At 39.2% G+C, this 20,404-nt stretch overlaps 1 protein-coding gene across 1 annotated transcript in view; it reads right to left on the bottom strand.

Moving 5' to 3' along the window:
* LOC121395505 overlaps window positions 1-20,404 on the bottom strand; it is a 54,214-nt gene that overhangs the window by 26,176 nt on the left and 7,634 nt on the right. Inside the window, exons 2-4 of the mRNA XM_041569083.1 lie at window positions 13,220-13,292; window positions 5,932-5,997; window positions 3,907-3,972 (exon numbers count right to left, since the gene is read on the bottom strand). Of these exons, the coding sequence (XP_041425017.1) occupies window positions 3,907-3,972; window positions 5,932-5,997; window positions 13,220-13,292 (205 nt within the window). The remainder of the gene's footprint in view (window positions 1-3,906; window positions 3,973-5,931; window positions 5,998-13,219; window positions 13,293-20,404) is intronic.

The raw sequence follows: 20,404 nt of genomic DNA, 5'->3' as shown, positions 1-20,404 counted from the left end.
AGGGGCTGCCCATTGACTGTGTGGAGGGACATGACACCAAGTGATAGCATCTCATCCAGTTCTTTGCATATTCCTATACACACTGCATCTGTCATTTGATACGTTTGGCAGCAAATCGGAGAGTGTTTTTCAGTAAGCACTTGATGTTCTGCTAGAGTTGTATGACCTGAAATGAGTGAAAAGATTCTCTCATATGTTCATGGCAGGTGCTGTAATTGTTTTTGTTGATCTGAGTTGAGTTGTTCTCCCAGGGTGACATGCTGGATGTGGATGGTTCCTTTTGATCAGATAAAAAGTCTGGAATGGAACATTCATCACTGTCTTCAGTGGGGAGACTACAAACCAATGACACTGGTTCCTCCCAGATACTTCATCATGTTAATATGAACTGTCTTCTACTGTTGAGGGTTGTCTGGGGGGGGGTTACCACATATGTTGTATCATGCAGTCGCTACTTAGGTGCCTTCCCAAGCCACGTGTAGCTTGTCATGTTTTACAGAAAGCAGGAGGAGAACTTGATCCCTTCTTGGAAACTACGTTCTTGTATATGTCAGTTGGACCAGTTTTTTTTTTGTCTCTGTTGTGCTGTGGAAAAGATGTTCTTGTGCCATCTGGGTCATCTGATGTAGCTTCTCTCTATATTTGAGAACAAAGTGTATAATAGGATTACTTGTTTGTTGTGGTCCTCCTTCCCAGTACTCCCCTTGCAACTCTAGTGGGTCACGCACTCTGCGGCCATACAGCAATTCGAATAGGGAGAAGCCTGTAGATTCTTGGGGAATTTCCCTATGTGCAAATAGCAGATGAGGTCGGTAGCATTCCCAGTCCATTTCATCCATCCCCACAGAAGTGTTTAGCATATTTTTGAGAGTTCCATTGAATCTTAGACATAGGCCATTGGTTTGTGGGTGATATGGGGTAAAATGGATGGCCTTCACACCCCATCTTGCCAAATACATTGGAATACTTGAGACATAAATTCAGGTCCCTGACCTGACAGAATCGCACTGGGAAATCCCACTCTGGAGAAGATCTAGACTAGTGCATTGCCAACAGAGGTAGCATTGATGCGACAAAGGGTAATTGTCTCTGGGTAGCAAGTTGCATTAATCCACCACAGTTAAAATATATTGCTTTCCTGAATGACTAGGTCTGGATCAGATTTACTACAACCCACTAGAAGGGTTCTTCTATAATAGGGTGGGGTCAGTCGCTAAGGCATCTCTAAAGTTAGTAGTTTGAAAACCACTAGACGGTGGTTAAGTCAGTAGCAAAATTGTCAGTCATTAACTGTCCAAGTGACTTAGGGTGTGTTGTCTCCAGTGTGGCTGTGGCTTGTCCTTGTGGACCAGAGGGTGTAATACTGCAATGGATGTCTCCCACAGAATTCCCCACCAATACTGGTGCAGGTAGCTGATCCATGACCCCCACCTTGTGTTAAATGGGCTCATTTCCAATATCTAGAGTGACTTGGGCCACTGGTATCTCTTTTCTGGTGCTACCAGCCAGAAAAATGCAAGCTGATTTTCCAGGTAAAATGTCTGCTGCTGTAAGAATGTGGGGCTCCAGCAATGTGATATTGGCCCCAGAATCCAGGAAACCTTCACTGGATCTGCCATTACAACCAGTCGAATTGAGGAAGCTCCTGGAACTCTGTGGGCACTGGGCTTGTAAATGAGCATTGGAACCACAGCGGAAACAGGTTCTGCTATTGTTTAAAAGTGCTCATGGGGCTGCCCAAGAGGATCCAACTTCTGGTTGGGGAGGGCAAACGCCATTACTTTGTTGGCCTCAACAAATTTTCGTACGATACTGGGTGTGTGTGTGGTGGAAGACGAGATGACCAATATCGGCAGAAGACTTGGATATCGGTCAACCTCGGAAACAGCCGGAAACACTACAATAATAAACAAGCTGCTTTGTAGCAATGGTGGGAATTGAAAAAAGGCTATATGGTACATGTGAAATAGTGGATAACAAATAACACCGTTATGTTCTACAGAGCTTATCTGTTATCTACTGTGTATCCTGTGCTTGAATGGCTGCCCCCGTGGCTACACAGCAGCTTGTTTATATAAACTATAGTAGTACTTATCTGTTATCTACTGTGTATCCTGTGCTTGAATAGCTGCCCCCATGGCTACACAGCAGCTTGTTTATATAAACTATAGTAGTACTTATCTGTTATCTACTGTGTATCCTGTGCTTGAATGGCTGCCCCATGGCTACACAGCAGCTTGTTTATATAAACTATAGTAGTACTTATCTGTTATCTACTGTGTATCCTGTGCTTGAATGGCTGCCCCATGGCTACACAGCAGCTTGTTTATATAAACTATAGTAGTACTTATCTGTTAACTACTGTGTATCCTGTGCTTGAATGGCTGCCCCATGGCTACACAGCAGCTTGTTTATACAAACTATAGTAGTACTTATCTGTTATCTACTGTGTATCCTGTGCTTGAATGGCTGCCCCCATGGCTACACAGCAGCTTGTTTATATAAACTATAGTAGTACTTATCTGTTATCTACTCTGTATCCTGTGCTTGAATAGCTGCCCCCATGGCTACACAGCAGCTTGTTTATATAAACTATAGTAGTACTTATGTTATCTACTGTGTATCCTGTGCTTGAATAGCTGCCCCCATGGCTACACAGCAGCTTGTTTATATAAACTATAGTAGTACTTATCTGTTAACTACTGTGTATCCTGTGCTTAAATGGCTGTCCCATGGCTACACAGCAGCTTGTTTATATAAACTATAGTAGTACTTATCTGTTATCTAATGTGTAGCCTGTGCTTGAATGGCTGCCCCATGGCTACACAGCAGCTTGTTTATATAAACTATAGTAGTACTTATCTGTTATCTACTGTGTATCCTGTGCTTGAATGGCTGCCCCCATGGCTACACAGCAGCTTGTTTATATAAACTATAGTAGTACTTATCTGTTATCTACTCTGTATCCTGTGCTTGAATAGCTGCCCCCATGGCTACACAGCAGCTTGTTTATATAAACTATAGTAGTACTTATGTTATCTACTGTGTATCCTGTGCTTGAATAGCTGCCCCCATGGCTACACAGCAGCTTGTTTATATAAACTATAGTAGTACTTATCTGTTAACTACTGTGTATCCTGTGCTTAAATGGCTGTCCCATGGCTACACAGCAGCTTGTTTATATAAACTATAGTAGTACTTATCTGTTATCTAATGTGTAGCCTGTGCTTGAATGGCTGCCCCATGGCTACACAGCAGCTTGTTTATATAAACTATAGTAGTACTTATCTGTTATCAACTGTGTATCCTGTGCTGAATAGCTGCCCCCATGGCTACACAGCAGCTTGTTTATATAAACTATAGTAGTACTTATCTGTTATCTACTGTGTATCCTGTGCTTGAATGGCTGCCCCCATGGCTACACAGCAGCTTGTTTATATAAACTATAGTAGAGTTTCTGAAGCAAACACAACAGTTTTACCAGTTCAGGGCAATACTGCATTATATTTGTATTACTTTAAAACACTTTCACTTGTTGATGTTACTGTTGCTTTAAGCCTCTACACAAGTGAAAGACCAAAAGCATTAGTAAAGGTCCCTCACTAGTGCAAAATTCAACTATGCACAGATAGACGCCTTATCTGGGGAGTGAAAAGATTTAATCTGCTGCAACTTAAATATTTTGGCTATGACTATGATACGTCTTCCATTACCTGCTCAAGACACTTGGAGGAGCATTCTGCACATCAGATTGAGTTTTTTTCCATAAATAAGATAGCAATTGATATTTTCAGGTTTGTTCAAGGTTTTTTAAATTTAGAAAAATCGGAATGCTTTAATCTGAATGTGATAAACCTCCCTGCCACACTCACTGTCCCCCTCAGTTTAGTGAAATTTTATACTTACACGTCGTTTTGCTAAATTGACTCTTACGATTTGACCATATGTTTTTCATTTTGTCCCATAGATTAGCTGCATGGGCAAAGAGACAGTGCATGTTAGAATGGGAAAATCTGTTTTACTAAACAATAGTCATACAGTAATGGGACCCATTATCAGGAAAGCTCCAAATTACGGCCTTCTCTGATGGACTCCATTTTATCCAAATAATCACATTTTCTGTGTAATAATAAAACAGTATCTTGTACTTGATCCCAACTAAGATATAATTAATCCTTATTGGAAGCAAAACCAGCTTATTGGGTTTATTAAATGTTACATAATTTTCTAATAGACTTAAGGTATGAAGATCCAAATTACAGAAAGATCTGTTGTCTGGAAAACCCCAGGTCTTGAGCATTCTGGATAACAGGCCCCATATCTGTATAATTATACAGAGGTAAAAGATGGTTATATAATAAAAAGGGAATAATCTGCACATTGTATTGCTATATACTGTAGTTTGAGCTTTTATGATCATTAAATTAATGACATTTTTTTAAAAAAAAAAAAGATTTAAAATTCAAAAATGTGCAAGAGAAAACGTCTGAGTTTTACTGAAATGTTATACTCACAGAATACAAGCTGAAGGGCAGATCATAACGGTGTTAGAAGACTTCCAGTGAGACCGGCTGCAGGAACAAAGATACTGTTTGTTAGGAAAGCCTCTGTTATTACAATAGGAAGAGATTCATACAATTATACAGAAAACAATTATATAAACCACTAAACGAAAGTCATAGGACTCCAGAAATACAACATAATACGTGAAATTGAGGCATATTTCCATGACATTCACCTCACAACAACACTCTGCACATTCTTGGGAAACAAAATCGGTAATACCTGTAGGGACCTATAGGATATCCTATCCCTATAGAGTTAATCCCCTACCTTTTGTATGTAGTTCTCTTTTCCCTTGTTATTGGGCCAAGCCCTTGTAACTGGTAAAGTGTAACACCCACACCTATTGGACAAAGAGTGTAATGACACTCCCCTGCCACACTGCTATATAGTGTTGTGCAGGGAGTGGCCTCTTCCTCTTTGGCTCCTGGTGCTGCTGCTAGGTGAATCCCCACTGAGCCTGAGATCACCATAGGCCCCAGTAAGCATTTACCCCAGAGGTACCTGACACCTTTGGTGCTAAGTCGGGGACCAGCTAAGATAGTAAGATCTTGTTATAGTCTCTCTAGGAGAGAAAGACAGAGAGGTGTAGCAGTAAGAGCAGTTGTCGCTCCCACAAGGATTGTAGTAGGGAGTAGCTTCCCACAAGGCCTGTTTGCCTTTAGAGCAGGGAACTCAGTTGATAGGCATCTAGGGGAGCAAAGGACTGCCTGTACCCTACCTGATCGATCCCGATCCCCTCACTGTGCAACGTCGGTTGAACTGGGAATTGATGTACACCTATCTGCAATATCTTTTGGGAGTCGCACCTGTTTGACTGTGAACCTTGTACTGTCAAAAGTGATTCCACCTGCTGTGTCCTCAGTATATTTGTAAGTAAACCTGTGGTCATTTGCCTCTGGCATAATAAATCTGTGCTCCTATTTTACCTTTTTAAAGAAACTCCTGGCGTCCATTATTCTATTTTGCACTTTTATGCCTGTGAGTTGTAGTTCAACTACAGATTAAAGGGGAAGCTTCCATTTGGCGAAGGCTCTGCCCTGGGTGAGGATTCGCAATGTAACCCATGCTCACTACCTAGCTGGTCACCCTTAACTTCTAATTGGCAGAATAGGCCAAGAAAGCGTTACATACCAATTATTTTCTATGCAGCCAATTTAATTCAGCTTTCCCATTTTGCCTGACAAGCTCTGGGCATTTGCCAGCTGAAAGTGGCAGTTACTAGTATTTGCTGTGTTGTTTATATTTTGCATTGGAGGGTTGTACCCGTTTCATAGAAACGCAATCGATTGCAGCTGTAGGGAGAGCAGCCAACTACAAATCAGCATGTGTGAAAATCTCTCGGTTTTATTGAATTGCTATACTCACACAATCCTGCACCGAGGAGAAATCCTGATGATAACAATGATGTCAGAAGGCTTCCAGTTAGAGCAACTGCAGGAGCAAAGAGATACTATATATTAGAATGGGACAGTCTTTCTTATTACAATAGGAAGAGATTCTGTATAACAACTAGCAAAACCCAACTGGCTGAAGAACAATAATGTATAAACCACTGAAAAAAAGCCATATGACTCCGGAGTACAACACAGTAAGTGAAACTGAGACATGGAATTCACCCCTTCTAAAACATTGGGCACATAATTCATGGGAAACCCCAAAAAAACTCCCAACAGGACCTCTGTCAGTTTAGCCTCCCAATCACAAAATAGCACCCAGATTCTTTGTGTATTAATGACTACTGAGGGTCCTGTAGCGGGTTGGGTACCCACTGGTTACCCTCTAAAAAAGTGGGTACACTGTGGGTTGCGGGTTGGATTTTCTTGTGTAGGTAGATATGGGTCTCACCTATATTTCTTATATTATGTTAGTTGCAGGTTTGGTTGCGTAGCGGATCCAATTGTGTACCTAAGCTATATAAATAAATGATGATGATATGCGGGCTGATGTCTGGGTCGCAGATAAGGTAGTTGCAGGCCGGGTTGTTTAGCGGATCCAAGTGGCAATATATGTGGGTTGCAGTCTGGGTCGCAGATGAAGCAGTTGCAGGTCAGTTGGGTAGCACATTTAAGCAAAAAAATGCAGGTTGCAGTCTGGGTCGCAGATTAAGCAGTTGCAGTTTGGCTTGGGTAGCGGATATAAACAGGTAAATATGCGGGTTGCAGACTGTGGATTGTGGGTCCAGGTCTCAAGAACTGATTTTGAGCAGAACTCTATTGAGTGTTTATCAGAAATACCTGTGTCCTATCATTGTAGATGTTTCCTTGCTAACTCCAGGAGTGCATGATAATTAATTAATTCATTGATTATTTTTTAAAGGAAAAAAATCGATATAAATTGCTTTGCTGGTGTGGGGTGGAAATCGCACTGCAGTGGCAAGCTTCTGCACCCTTCCCAAGCCCTCCTCTCAATGCCATTCTGTCCCTTGCTTCACAAGCTGTCCATAGCCAGGGAGGAGCAATCCAGTGCCGCAAGATGGATGGTCGCCGTGTCGCCTTTTCTGAAGAGGAGTTTTGGTAAGTTATTTCTTAATAAAGACTTTGCAATTTTAAAGTTTTATTTGCCTTGGTGGCTTTTTTTTGATGTATACTAACGAATTTTTTTAAAATTTTTTTTTGATGTTACTGGTCCTTTAAAGGTGAACAATCCCTTCAATACTGACTTTACATAAAAACAAACTCATTGGGTGTTATTTATTATAACTGCCAAAAGCCTGAGAATAATTTTAACTATAAAATCCGAATTTTGGATTTTTCGGGATTTATTATACCCCGAGGAAGTAAAAAGTCAGAATCCAAAAATCTGGCGGACCTGCCGAGGTTGCATATGAGTCAATGAGAGAAGTCCCGAAGATATCCTGATCTGTGCTGGAATTCATGCGATAATCTGAAGAATTTGTGGTTTTCAGGCAAAAATCCAAACAAAAGGTTTTGGGTGGAAAATCTGAAAAATTCGTACGATTCGTCAGTTTTTTTTTTTTTTTGCACAGGAAATTTTCGGAAAGTGTATTGATAAATAAGGGGGGAAAACCTGTGCAGATTTGGTCGGATTATTTTTGAGAAAATGAGTTAAATTCTGATTTTGATAAATAATAAATGGTGTAAAAAAAGTGGGGCAAAAATCTTGCTTTTTTTAACCTTTGCACCCTGTTGCACACCCTAAGTGAAAAGTTTTGGGCTATGCCCTAGAAGAAATTAGATACATCTAATAGGGATGCACCAAATCCACTATTTTGGATTCGGCCGAACCCCCGAATCCTTCACGAAAGATTCGGCCGAATGCCGAACCGAATCCGAACACTAATTTACATATGCAAATTAGGGGTGGGAAGGGGAACATTTTTTTACTTGTTTTCTGACAAAAAGTCACGCAATTTCCCTCCCCACCCCTAATTTGCATATGCAAATTAGGGTTCGGTTCGGCTGCGGAGAAGGATTCGGCCGAATCCAAATCCAGCTGAAAAAGGCCGAATCTCGAACCGAATCCTGGATTCAGTGCATCCCTAACATCTAATATGCAAATCTATGTCACTAGCAAACTATTCTACATCTCACCTGGACCAAAGCTCAGCTGGACCATTTTAAACAATAGATAATCACACTTTAAAGTAAGAGATTATAGAAGGAAATAGTGATGGGCGAATTTATTCACCACGCGCGAATTTGCGCGATTCGCCGCCGTGGCGAATAAATTCGCGAAACAGCTGTGAAAATTCACTGGCATAAAAAAAAAAATGGAAGCCGGCATCCGTTTTTTGGACGCCATCGCATTTTTGCGACGCCGCATTTTGGCCAAAAAAATGGACGCCGGTGTCAAAAATTCTAATTTTTCGGCAAAGCAAAACGGCGCAAATTCGCCCCATCACTAGAAGGAAATACACTATACTTGTATTTATTATACTAATATAATCAGTTGTCTGTCAATACCCAAGCAGAAAAAATACAGCAGGTATTCACTGTAGGGTGAAAAGAGCTAACGCTTATCGGCCCATTTACTGAATTGATTTTTCCTCAAATCACAAAAAATTTGTGGTTTTCCTATTTTTTTTTTTTTAAAAAACTTCAACATTTATTAAGTGTAAAAATCACAAAAACCACTAATACAATACTTCATGTAAAAGTTGTCCTGTAGAAGTCAATGGGAGCTGAGCTGATCCTATTGGACTGTTTTTTGTTTTTTATTTCTCTAGGAAATGTCTAAAAACTTAAATTTTTAGAGGTTTTTGAGGTCATTATTATTTTTTATTATTTTTTGCACATAATTTTCCATTCATACTTTTTTTTTTTCTCATTTTTTAATGAATGTCATGGCATACGTAGTTTTAGGGGACGATTCACTATGGGTCGAATATCGAGGGTTAATTAACCCTCGATATTAGACTAGGAATTAAAATCCTTCGACTTCGAATCCTTCGATCGAACGATTCGAAGGATTTTAATCCAACGATCGAAGGAATATCCTTCGATCAAAAAAAGTTAGCCAAGCCTATGGGGACCTTCCCCATAGGCTAACATTGACTTCGGTAGCTTTTGGATGGCGAACTAGGGGCGGTCTTTTTTTTTAAAGAGACAGTACTTCGGACTATCGAATGGTCGAATAGTCAAACGATTTTTACTTCGAATCCTTTGATTCGTAGTCGAAGCTGTCGAAGTTGCCCATTCGATTGTCGAAGTAGCCCGAAAAAAAACTTCGAAATTCTAAGTTTTTTTACCTTCGAATCCTTCACTCGAAGTAAGTGAATCGGCCCCTTATAGTTTGTCAGTCTAGTTGTAGATTCTAGTGATGGGCTAATAAATTCGGCAGGTACAAATTCGAATTGTGAAATGAAACTGAAAGTGCATGAAACTGCCACACATAATTCACCCGCGTAAATTTTGCAGGAAATTCGAGCATTTTTCGACTAATGAAATGGGACAAATCGCCCCCGCCATCACTAGTGGATTCAAAAACCTCTAAAACCACCAAAAAAACCCACCATCTGACCTTTGATAAAAAGGCCTTCGCCTTGTACCCTTGACTTTTAGTGAATTGTCTATACTGTACTTACATAATCCTGCACGAGCAGAGCTGCTAATGATAACGTGGTATAAGAATCTGCCCACTTCCGCCTGCTGAAAACTCTCTGGAAGACCCCAGGTTTCGAACATTCTGGATACCGGGTCCCATACCTGTATATGATTTTCAAGGACAGTTTGCCCTTATATAAAGGATTATCGCAAATAAATGTTTAAATCCACAATACAATACTTTCTTGGACTGTCATTTTTTTTTAAAAAAAGAACATTAAAATTCTAGAATTATATATGTGTTGTTTTTTTTAGATTATTTTTTCCCATTTATTCTATAAAAGAGAACTTCGTATGTGTACATTTTTTTGTTAACACTATACAGGGGTTACATTTTGAATTCATGGGAGTTTTTTTAAACTCCCATCAATTTGAAATTCGACTAATCGAAATGTATTATTATAATCAAATTTTTTCATTTTTTAAACGACTGAAAAATTCTAATCGAATTCTCAGAAAAAAAACATGATTGTCAGGAAGTCTGTAAACATCTCCAAATTGATCCCTGGACATCTCCCATTTTCCCAGGTTTTAGGTGGCGAATAGTTGAATTCTTAAAGGGCCAGAGTATGATAACTCTCAAAAATCAAAATTGAATTTTTTAAAAAAACTTGAATCAAATTTGGATAACTACATAGTTGAATTTTACTGTTTTGACCTTTAAAATTTTTTGAAAATTCGAATTTTAATTCGCCCTTGATAAATAACTATATATTGCCCATAGAGAACTATATGCTCCCACAACTTCGAAAATCGAATTAAAAAAGACGAATCAAGATTTATTTAGAAGAATCAAAGTTTTTTAACTTCAGGTAAGTAGGCCGTAATCGTTCGAATCAAAGTTTTAGCGCACTTGCTTAAATTCAAAACAAAGTATTTGCCCCAAAAAACTTTGATTTTTTCAAAGTCCACCAAATGACTCCAAATAGGTTCTATGAGGTCCCCATAGGCTAAAACAGCAATTCGGCAGGGTTTTAGATGGCGAATGGTTGAAGTCGAAGTTTTAAAGAGACAGTACATGATAAGTTTTGATATTGGAATAGTCTAAATTTTTTTTCAAATTCAAATAGAATTTTGGCCTATTCTATAGTTGAAGTAATGAAAAATAGCTCGAAATTCTACATTTTTTACTTCAAATTTTCACTTTCGAACCTTGATAAATCTGCCCCTCACGGTCTTTCAGTTTTAGGAAAACATTATACTTACAACCCGTTTTTCGACCTGAGTGGCTATTGCTTTTATTAAAGTGTCACGCTGACCATCTGCAAGAGCAAATAGACACTGTGTATTAGAATGGGAACTTCCATTGCACTTCCCTATGAACAGATTCGTAGAGCCAATTAAACTTAATGTTCTGTAATAGTGATGGGCGGATTTTTTCGCAAGGCGCAAATTTGCTGTGATTTCCACGTTTCGCTGCCGGTGAATAAATCAGCCAATTGCAGCGATGATTCGCCAGCGTCAAAAAGTTTTTTGACTTTGACGACAATTAATAGACGCACATTGACTAATTTCGCGGGAATTCTCAAATTTTCCGGCATAGTGGAAACGGGAGAAATTTGTCCATCACTATTCTATAAATGGCAGTCAGTAAAAACTCAGGAGTTTTAAAAACATCAGATTAGACAAAACATCAATCAATGAATACCAGAACGTGGCCTGGTCCCCAATATTCAATTGCCAAACCCAAAATGACAATGATTTCCCCCCCCTTTATTAATGATGGATTGTAATAATCCAATGATCTACAGATGCAGCCACTTTGGTTTGTCTGTTTGACACAGAATGATATCCCATTTATCTCATTTAACACAGAAAACTGTGTCACAACATCCCATCTAATTAAAGCATTCACCATTGTGAACAATGGTGCTTTGGTATGCTAATGAAAAGGTTAAATGCATTAAATGAGTTAAGATGACTTTAGATAACCCAGTTTCTTCAATTAACCCTGAGTCATGACGCATTTAACTCACAAATCCAAGTGGCTTCATCTGTAGCTGAAGGAGTGCACGAGAGCTCTGCCATTTAGCACCCTTCATGTCACTCACAAACCCAATGGATATTGCACCCAAGGGCCTCAAAGCAAATTATTTTTGAATTTCCAGGCTTGGGGGCAAATTTTGGTTTGCCCCCAAACAAAATCTCTTGTAGCTGCCAGTCCACATAGAGGCTAAGAAATAGGCAATAACAGCACTTATTTGTCACTCCAGGAACCTTTTAGGCTTCCATTGCTCCCCAACTCTTTTTCATTTTGAATGTGGCTCACGGGAAACAAAGGTTGGGGACCCCTGCTCTAAGCGACAATGGTTAGTGATGGGCGAATGTGGGGCGTTTTGCTTCGCTGAAAAATTTGCAAATTTCCTGGGAAATTTGCAAAATGGCGAAAAATTCACCAAACAGTTTTCGCGGTTTCGCAAATTTATTCGCCAGCGGCGAATCACGGGAATTCGCGCCTGCAGAATGAATTCGCCCAACACTAACAATGGTCCTGAAGGGTCTGTGATCCAGGCCTTCAAAGTTGCCTCCAGCAGCTCCCCATTTTGGATTTTAAGTGCCAGCAGCCACTTAGGGTTTGTGGGAAATGATTAAACCATGAGCAGTAAGTGAGGTTACATCTGTCATAGAAGATAATGCTACAGCGCTTGCCATGTAATGTGAATCTGAATTACCAAATCAGACAACTTTTATATGCTCAGTAAATGGCAACAGCCGAAGCATGTCCTGGCAATCAGCAGAAAAGAAGATGGGGAGCTACTGGGGCATCTTCATTGGCATTTATCAGGTCCAGGGCTTTTTATAGTTGGAAAACTGGGTCCTTTTTTAAGTTAATTTGTTCAACTTCCTTCCAAAAAATACAGTTGTTTTATGTTATTAATTAATTTTCTGAGGTATAATTTGAATTTAGGATTCGATTCAGGCAAATCATTTGTGGTAATATGATATTTGTCCAAACCTTAAAACTGATCCAGTGCATACCTATTATTTTATAAAGCATACACAGAGAAATATTTATTAAAGGAGAAACAAACCCTTAATAATAAAAAACCCTCTACCCCCCTACCCTACACAGACCCCTCCCTCCCTCCCCCCAGCCTAGCTGCCCCTGGGCAAATTCCACTAACTGTTTACTTACCCCTCCGTACAGATTTCTGTCCAGCGGAGTTCATAGCAGCCATCTTCTTCGATATCTTCGGAATGAGACAGCAAAGCGGCGTTTGCACAGTCGGAGTAATTTTCTGTTTTGCGACAACTGCGCTTGCCGCCAAAACTCACAAAGCTTGACGAAGCGCCGGTCTCATTCCGAAATATTACCAGAGGGGCTTAAGATGGCACCCGTGGAATTCTGCTGGACAGAATCTGCTCCGAGGGGTAAGTAAAGAGTTAGGGGCATTTGCCTGGGGTAGACTGGGGATAGGGAGGGATGGGGGTCATGTAGGGTAGGGGGTAGGGTTTTTTTTTTATTAAGGGTTTGTTTCTCCTTTAATAACACTACAATGACAGGCTTCGTGGACCAGGTTTTTATCGCACAGATGAAATTTGCCACACTCATTGTACTCATAGAGTATTAGGGAAATGTTTGTACTTACATAATTCTGAGCCGGCCAATGGGGTCACTATTAACAATCCCATTAGAATCTTTCCAGTTAGACCGTCTGCAAGCTCAAAGAGGACACCGTGTATTAGAATGGCAAAGATTTACTATCAACAGATTCTTATCAGATCCAGGGATCAGAAAAGTCAGTCTAAAAGTAGGTCTGGCAATGTCTGGCAAAAAAAAAAGAAAATCTGAAAAACTCAAAGGTTTTATCAAGGGTCGAATTTCGAGGGTTAAAAAACCCTCGAATTCGACCTCAAAGTAAAATCCCTTTGAATTCAAATATCGAATTTGAAGGATTTTAGCGCAGAAGCTTCGATCGCATCGTTCGAGCGCATTTTAAGCGATCGATCAAAGGATTTTTATTCAACCAAAAAAAACTTAGAAAAGTGCTGGGAAAGGTCCCCATAGGCTAACATTGGACTTCGGTAGGTTTTAAAGTGGCCAAAGTATAAAGTCGAAGTTTTTTTTTAAAGAGACAGTACTTTGATTATCAATGGTTGGAATGGTCGAACGTGTTTTACTTTGAATCGTTCGAATCATTCGATTCGATCGAATTTGACAATTTGATGGTCGAAGTACCCAAAAAATTACTTTGAAGTTCGAAAATTTTTTCATTTGAATTACTCACATCGAGCTTAGTAAATCTGCCCCTAAAAGTCTAAAAAAAAAACTTCCAATTGGATCAGTGCAGCTCTCAATTGACTTCTATGGAACCTCGACTTCTTTTACTTGATGACGTTTTATATTAGAGTTTTTTGTGGTTTGTATACTAAAAATTTTAAGAAGAACATTTTGACGAAAAACACATTTTTAGAGAAAAATATTTGATTCGTAAAAAAAAAAAAAAAATTCCAAATGTAGCAAATCGGCCCCTTTAGATCTTAATGACCACCAAGGCTGTTGCACCTTTGCTGAGAATGAATAATCTATACAGGTATGGGACCTGTTATCCAGAAGGGATCAAGTACAATATACTGTTTTATTATTACAGAGAAAAAGGAAGCCATTGAGTCTATGGGAGAAATAAAACCTCAGGGTTAGCAAATTGGTGTGTATTCAGTATATATTTTATGTACAATACACATAGAGAATAATAAATATTCAATACCCTTCCATGACAGGTTTGTCTATTACTCTGTAATAATGAATTGAGGTAAGACTCACACTAACATTCAGGGAAATGTTATACTTACATAAGGGCTGCGCCGACCAGAAGGGTCAATAATAACAATGGTAGTAGACGCTGTCCACTCACAAGTACTGCAAAAAGTAAAAAGACACTGTATTTGGTTACATGGTTAGATAGTTGGTTTGGGTTGAAAGAAGCCAAACGTTCATAAGGTCTATCAAGTATAGCCTCTCCAAATCATGTGTGTGTTTATAAATCATTTTCTAAACCTTGACAGTCTACAATCATAACTAAAGTCTTTCCTCCCTCTAACGAGGTTTAGTTGCCCATCTCTGCACTCTCTCCAGCTCATGTATATCCTTCTTTAAAGGGGATCCTGTCATCAGAAAACATGTTTTTTTCAAAATTAATCAGTTAATAGTGCTGCTCCAGCAGAATTCTGCACTGAAATCCATTTCTCAAAAGAGCAAACAGATTTTTTTTATATTCAATTTTTAAAATCTGACATGGGGCTGGATATTTTGTCGATTTACCAGCTGCCCCCTGGTCATGGTGACTTGTGCCTGCCACTTTAGGAGAGAAAATGCTTTCTGCAGGCTGCTGTTTTTCCTGCTCAATGTAACTGAATGTGTCTCAGTGGGACATGGGTTTTTACTATGAGTGTTGTTCTTAGATCTACCAGGCAGCTGTGATCTTGTGTTAAGGAAGCTGTTATCTGGTTACCTTCCCATTGTTCTGTTGTTAGGGCTGCTGGGGGGGGGAAAGGGAGGGGGTGATATCACTCCAACTTTGCAGAACAGCAGTAAAGAGTGATCGAAGTTATCAGAGCACAAGTCACATGACTTGGGGCAGCTGGGAAATTGACAATATGCTAGCCCCATGTCAGATTTCAAAATTGAATAATAAAAAGATCTGTTTGGTTTTTTGAGAAATGGATTTCAGTGTAGAATTCTGCTGGAGCAGCACTATTAACTGATTCATTTTGAATCATTTTTCCCATGACAGCATCCCTTTAAGGACTGGAGGCCAAAACTGCCCCGATACATACCAGGGACCTTTAAAGAGGCAAAATTATGTTTGTTTTTTTTTTTTTTATTTTATTACGTATCTACTGCCTAGAGATACACAGATTATGCTATTTGGAAAAAAAATGACCATCTAATGTATAACAGGCATTAATGTATACCCAGGTACATAATCTTGCATTTATCAACACTGAACTTAATTTACAAAGTTTCTGCCACTGTCTTTACAAATATTATTGTTCTGGCTAATATTCCTTAATCAAGTCTAGGTAGATCATATCCACTGCCACACTAGTATCCAGGCCTCTGCTCTTAAAAGGCAATTAACTAATTCTGGCAATATCTATTTGCAATGTATTCTGGTATCAAATGCAATGTATTCAAGTATCTTATTCCTTATTACTTCTTATAAAGCTTTTCTATAGCTGATGTTGAGATTAAGGGAGGAACTCCACGGATGCATTTGGTGCCGACACGTCGCCATGTGACGAAACGCATGTGACGTGTCGGAGGTTGCGCAGAAACAGGAAGTGAAGGAGAATCGCATGTAAGAAATACATTTATCCGACTGCGTTTTCATCCGACAATCAGATAAATGTAGTTCTTACATGCGACGTGTCGGCACCAAACGCATTGTGGAGTTCCTCCCTAACTTGTCCGATCAAACTAACGATTTGATCGTATTTATAATTTAAAAAGCTTGACTTTATCGGATTGGTGAAAATCCGAATCGTGCATATTTTTTTCATTTTTGCCAGAAAAGATCAAAATATTCGGATTTTCTGCCTAAATCCAGCACAGACCACAGAAACTTCCAAATAGGATAGGACGGACCTCTTCCATTAACTTATATACAACCTTGGCAGGTCTGAGATGGCAGATTTTCAGATTCTGACTTTTTGCATCCTTGGGATATGATAAATCTAGAAAAAATTGAGTTGTTTTTCCACTAAAAAAAAAATTTGTAAAAAAAATTAGAATTTTTCTTGTTTTGACTTTAATAAATAACCCCCTATGGGGCAGATTTATCAAGTGTCGAATTTTAAAGTAATGGGCACTCCCATAACTTCGAAATTTGAATAAAAAAAAGACCCAATGACCCAATTTATCAATCAGGGTGAATAAGCTGTTTTCATTCGAATTCGAATCGAACAGTAACAGCACATTTCCAAAAAAAACTTTTTTTTTTTTTTTTTTAAAGTGCACCAATTGACTCCAAATAGGTTCTAGGAGGTTCGCCATAGGTTAAAACAGCAATTCAGCAGGTTTTAGATGGCGAATGGTCAAAGTCGAATTTTTAAAGAGACAGTACATGATAAATTTCGATATTCGAATTTTCACATTATTTTCAAATTCAGATTGAATTTGGGCTATTCCTTAGTGGAAGTACACAAAAATTAGCTCGAAATGCAATTTTGTTTAATTCGAATTTTCACTTCGACCCTTGACATATCTGTCCCTATGTGTCACAAGTGAGGTTGCTTATACTATGCATAGTAGTGCCAACATTTATAAATAATTGCATTTAAATTAATGTTCAAATGTTGTGTGACTGAAAGTTGCCCATGTGGTTTCTTTACAACCCTCTGTGTTATGGTTAGTCACATATTATAACAGTTTTTCTTCTTTTCAGGGAGAGTGAGTTCAGCCTTTACACACTCCCCCAGGTTCAGCACTGTAAATATGACATTCGTCAGTTATAAAATGAAGTATTAGGTATTGTTCATTAGAGTTGATATTAATTTTTTCTATAAATGAGAACTTTTATAGATATAAAAATATGAAAAATACTATTATGACAAATTGATAATACATATAGAAATGTTATACTTACATAATGCTGCACCGACCAGCAAGGCCGATATTAGAAAAGAAAACAGCATGTTTCCAGTTAGGGTCCCTGCAAGAACACAGAGATACAGGTAAAGCATCTGTTTCTGTCAAGAAACCCGTTATTCAGAAAGCTCTAAATTACTAAAATGCCATCTGCCATAGACTCCATTTTATCAAATTTCTAGAAATAGTTACCCTTTTTTCTCTGTAATAGATAAAACAGTCCTAACTAAGATATAATTAATCCTTATAGGAAGGTAAAACCAGCCTCATTGGGTTATTTTAGGGGGGTTTATTTATTAAAGTCTTAATGCTAAAAACTTTGAAAATATTTAGTTTTTTTTTACTTATAAAACCCAAATTTTTTGGTGGAAAAAAAAGCTCACATCTTTCTGGGGTTTATTTTATACCCCCAAGGATGGAAAAAGTCTGAAATCCAAAAATCCTGCATCTTAGACCTTCCGAGGTTGTATATAAGTCAGTGTAAGATCCCCGAAAATATCCTGATCTGCACTGGGTTTCGTGCAAAAATCCCCGAAGATTTTGTGGTTTTCCAGGCAAAATAAAAAAAAATTCGATTTTGTAGGGTGGAAAATCCAAAAAAATTCAAATGATATCGAAATTTTTTGGCCGATTTTCAGGAAAAATGTATTGATAAATAATGGGAAATAACATGGTGTGGATTATTAAAAAATAATGGTACAATTAATTTTTAGCCGTCTTAAGGTATTAAGATCCAAATTGTGGAAAGGTTCCTTATCTGGAAACCCCAGATCCCTGGACATTCTGGATAACAGGTCCTGTACCTGTACAGGTATGGGACCTGTTATCCAGAATGCTCGGACCTGGGGTTTTCCGGATAATGGATCTTTCCGTAATTTGGGTCTTCAGTGCCCTTAAAGGACGCAGTTAACGTCAAAATTTTTTACAAAAAAATTCGTTTAGAATTCAAAGAAAAAAACAACACAAATTAAAATTTTAAAATAGCAAAGCCTTTATTAAGAATACTTACAGAAACTCCACTTCCTGTCCTTGCTTCAGAAACGGCGAAAGGGCGACCATCCATCTGCAGCGCTTGATTTCTCCTCCTGGCTATACACTGACAGCGTGTCCTCTGCCCGATCGCGTTCTCCAGCTCTTCTACATCCAACAGCAGTATGAAGGCGATGTCTCCTGCTCCTCCGCTCCAGGAATGCAGCCCTGACTGCCGACCCTGTGCTGAAACAAAGCAGCCGCAAAAGAATGCGTCCAACACTGAGCCGGCAGGAGGAGTAAATAAAAGTAAATCATACAACCCCGGCAGGTCCGAATTGAGTGTATTAGGAGGCTGCGTCTGCACTGCTCCAGGGCGAAAGGCTGTCCCCACAAAATCGTACCGGTTCACGATTCAACATTCAGCAGCCAAACAGCAGTTTGACAGAGGGAGCAGCAGCAGCTGCAGGCGGGGAGCAGCACGGCTCACCAAAAGAAGCTCGTCCTCCTGGGGTTGCCGGCTCAGTGTTGGACGCATTCTTTTGCGGCTGCTTTGTTTCAGCTGCCTTGACAGTGACGGAGTGGGCACAGGGTCGGCAGTCAGGGCTGCATTCCTGGAGCGGAGGAGCAGGAGACATCGCCTTCATGCTGCTGCTGGATGAAGAAGAGCTGGAGAAGGCGATCGGGCAGAGGACACGCTGTCAGTGTATAGCCAGGAGGAGAAATCGAGCGCTGCAGATGGATGGTCGCCCTTTCGCCGTTTCTGAAGAGGACAGGAAGTGGAGTTTCTCTAAGTTATTTCTTAATAAAGGCTTTGCTATTTTTAAATTTAATTTGTGTTGGTGTTTTTTTTTTTTGTTGTACTCTAACGAATTTTTTTGTAAAAATTTTTGACGTTACTGGTCCTTTAAATCTACTAGAAATTCATTTAAACATTAAATAAACCCAATAGGCTGGTTTTGCTTCCAATAAGGATTAATAATATCTTAGTTGGGATCAAGTACAAGCTGCTGTTTTATTATTACAGAGAAAAAGGAAATGATTTTTAAAAATTTGGATTATTTGGATAAAATGGAGTCTATGGCAGACAGCCATTCCGTAATTCGGAGCTTTCTGGATATCGGGTTTCCGGATAAGGGATCCTATACCCGTACTGCTAATTTCCACCAGCAAGTTAGGTTTGTTACACAGTATAATGCAGCTTCAAACAATAAAGCATTTTAAAAAAACATTGGAGAGGGTGCTCAAATCACATCCCTACGTTAAAATCAGAGCTACCCAAAGTTTGTTGAAGCAGAAAAAACTTTTAAAACACATTTTGGCCCTGCCTGTGATCGCTAATAATGATAGGATGGCGGATGCAGATACTGTACATAGGAAAACAAGATTTTTTGATATTCACCGTTAAATCTGTTTCTCTGTAGTCGAAAGGGGGACACAGGGAACGATGGGGTTAAGCTCCATCCTTCGGAGGCAGGACACTTGAATATAAGCCCTGTGTCCCCCTAAGACGACCGAGAAAACAAGATTTTTGGAAAGGGGGACACAGGACTTCACGCCCTTAGCCGAGCTACTGTTTGGTTACTAGATAATCCTCAAGTTTACTGTTCTGCCTGTTTTGGTTAAAGTTCAAGTGTCCGTTTGCAGCTTTGGAACAAACTGAAGGAATGTATGGTGTGTGGGGGTAACCCTGATGGCCACTTCCACTTAAATTAATATTCAAGTGTCCTGCCTCCAGAGGATGGAGCATAACCCCTTTGTTCCCTGTGTCCCCCTAAGTGGTGTATGTATATTTTGTTAGAAAAGGTTGTATTTTCTAATATGGGGAACAAAAAAATAAGTGAAAAAAACATAAGGGTGGGGTTCAGCCCACAATGAAAGTGAAACTACAGGCATGGGACCTGTTATCTGGAATGCTAAAGTCTACTAGAAAATCATGTAATCATTAAATAATATGAATTATAAGGATTAATTATATCTGAGTTGGGATCAAGTACAAGTTACTGTTTTATTATTACAAGGAAAAAGGAAATCATTTTTTAAAAAATTGAATTAGTTGGATAAAACAGAGTCTATGGGAGAAGGCCTTTTCGTAATTTGGATCTTTCTGGATATCAGGTTTCCGGATAACGGATCCCCTACCTGTACTAAGTATAAGGCTGAGAGGCTCCAGATAAACATGCAGTGTGATCAGGACAGAGGCAGAGAAACTGTA

Source organism: Xenopus laevis, chromosome 7L (genome assembly GCF_017654675.1).
Source record: "Xenopus laevis strain J_2021 chromosome 7L, Xenopus_laevis_v10.1, whole genome shotgun sequence".
In the NCBI taxonomy this organism is placed as follows: Eukaryota; Metazoa; Chordata; class Amphibia; order Anura; family Pipidae; genus Xenopus; species Xenopus laevis.
The sequence above is the reverse complement of the archived record's forward strand: the minus strand, read 5'-3'. Positions and strand labels throughout refer to the sequence as shown.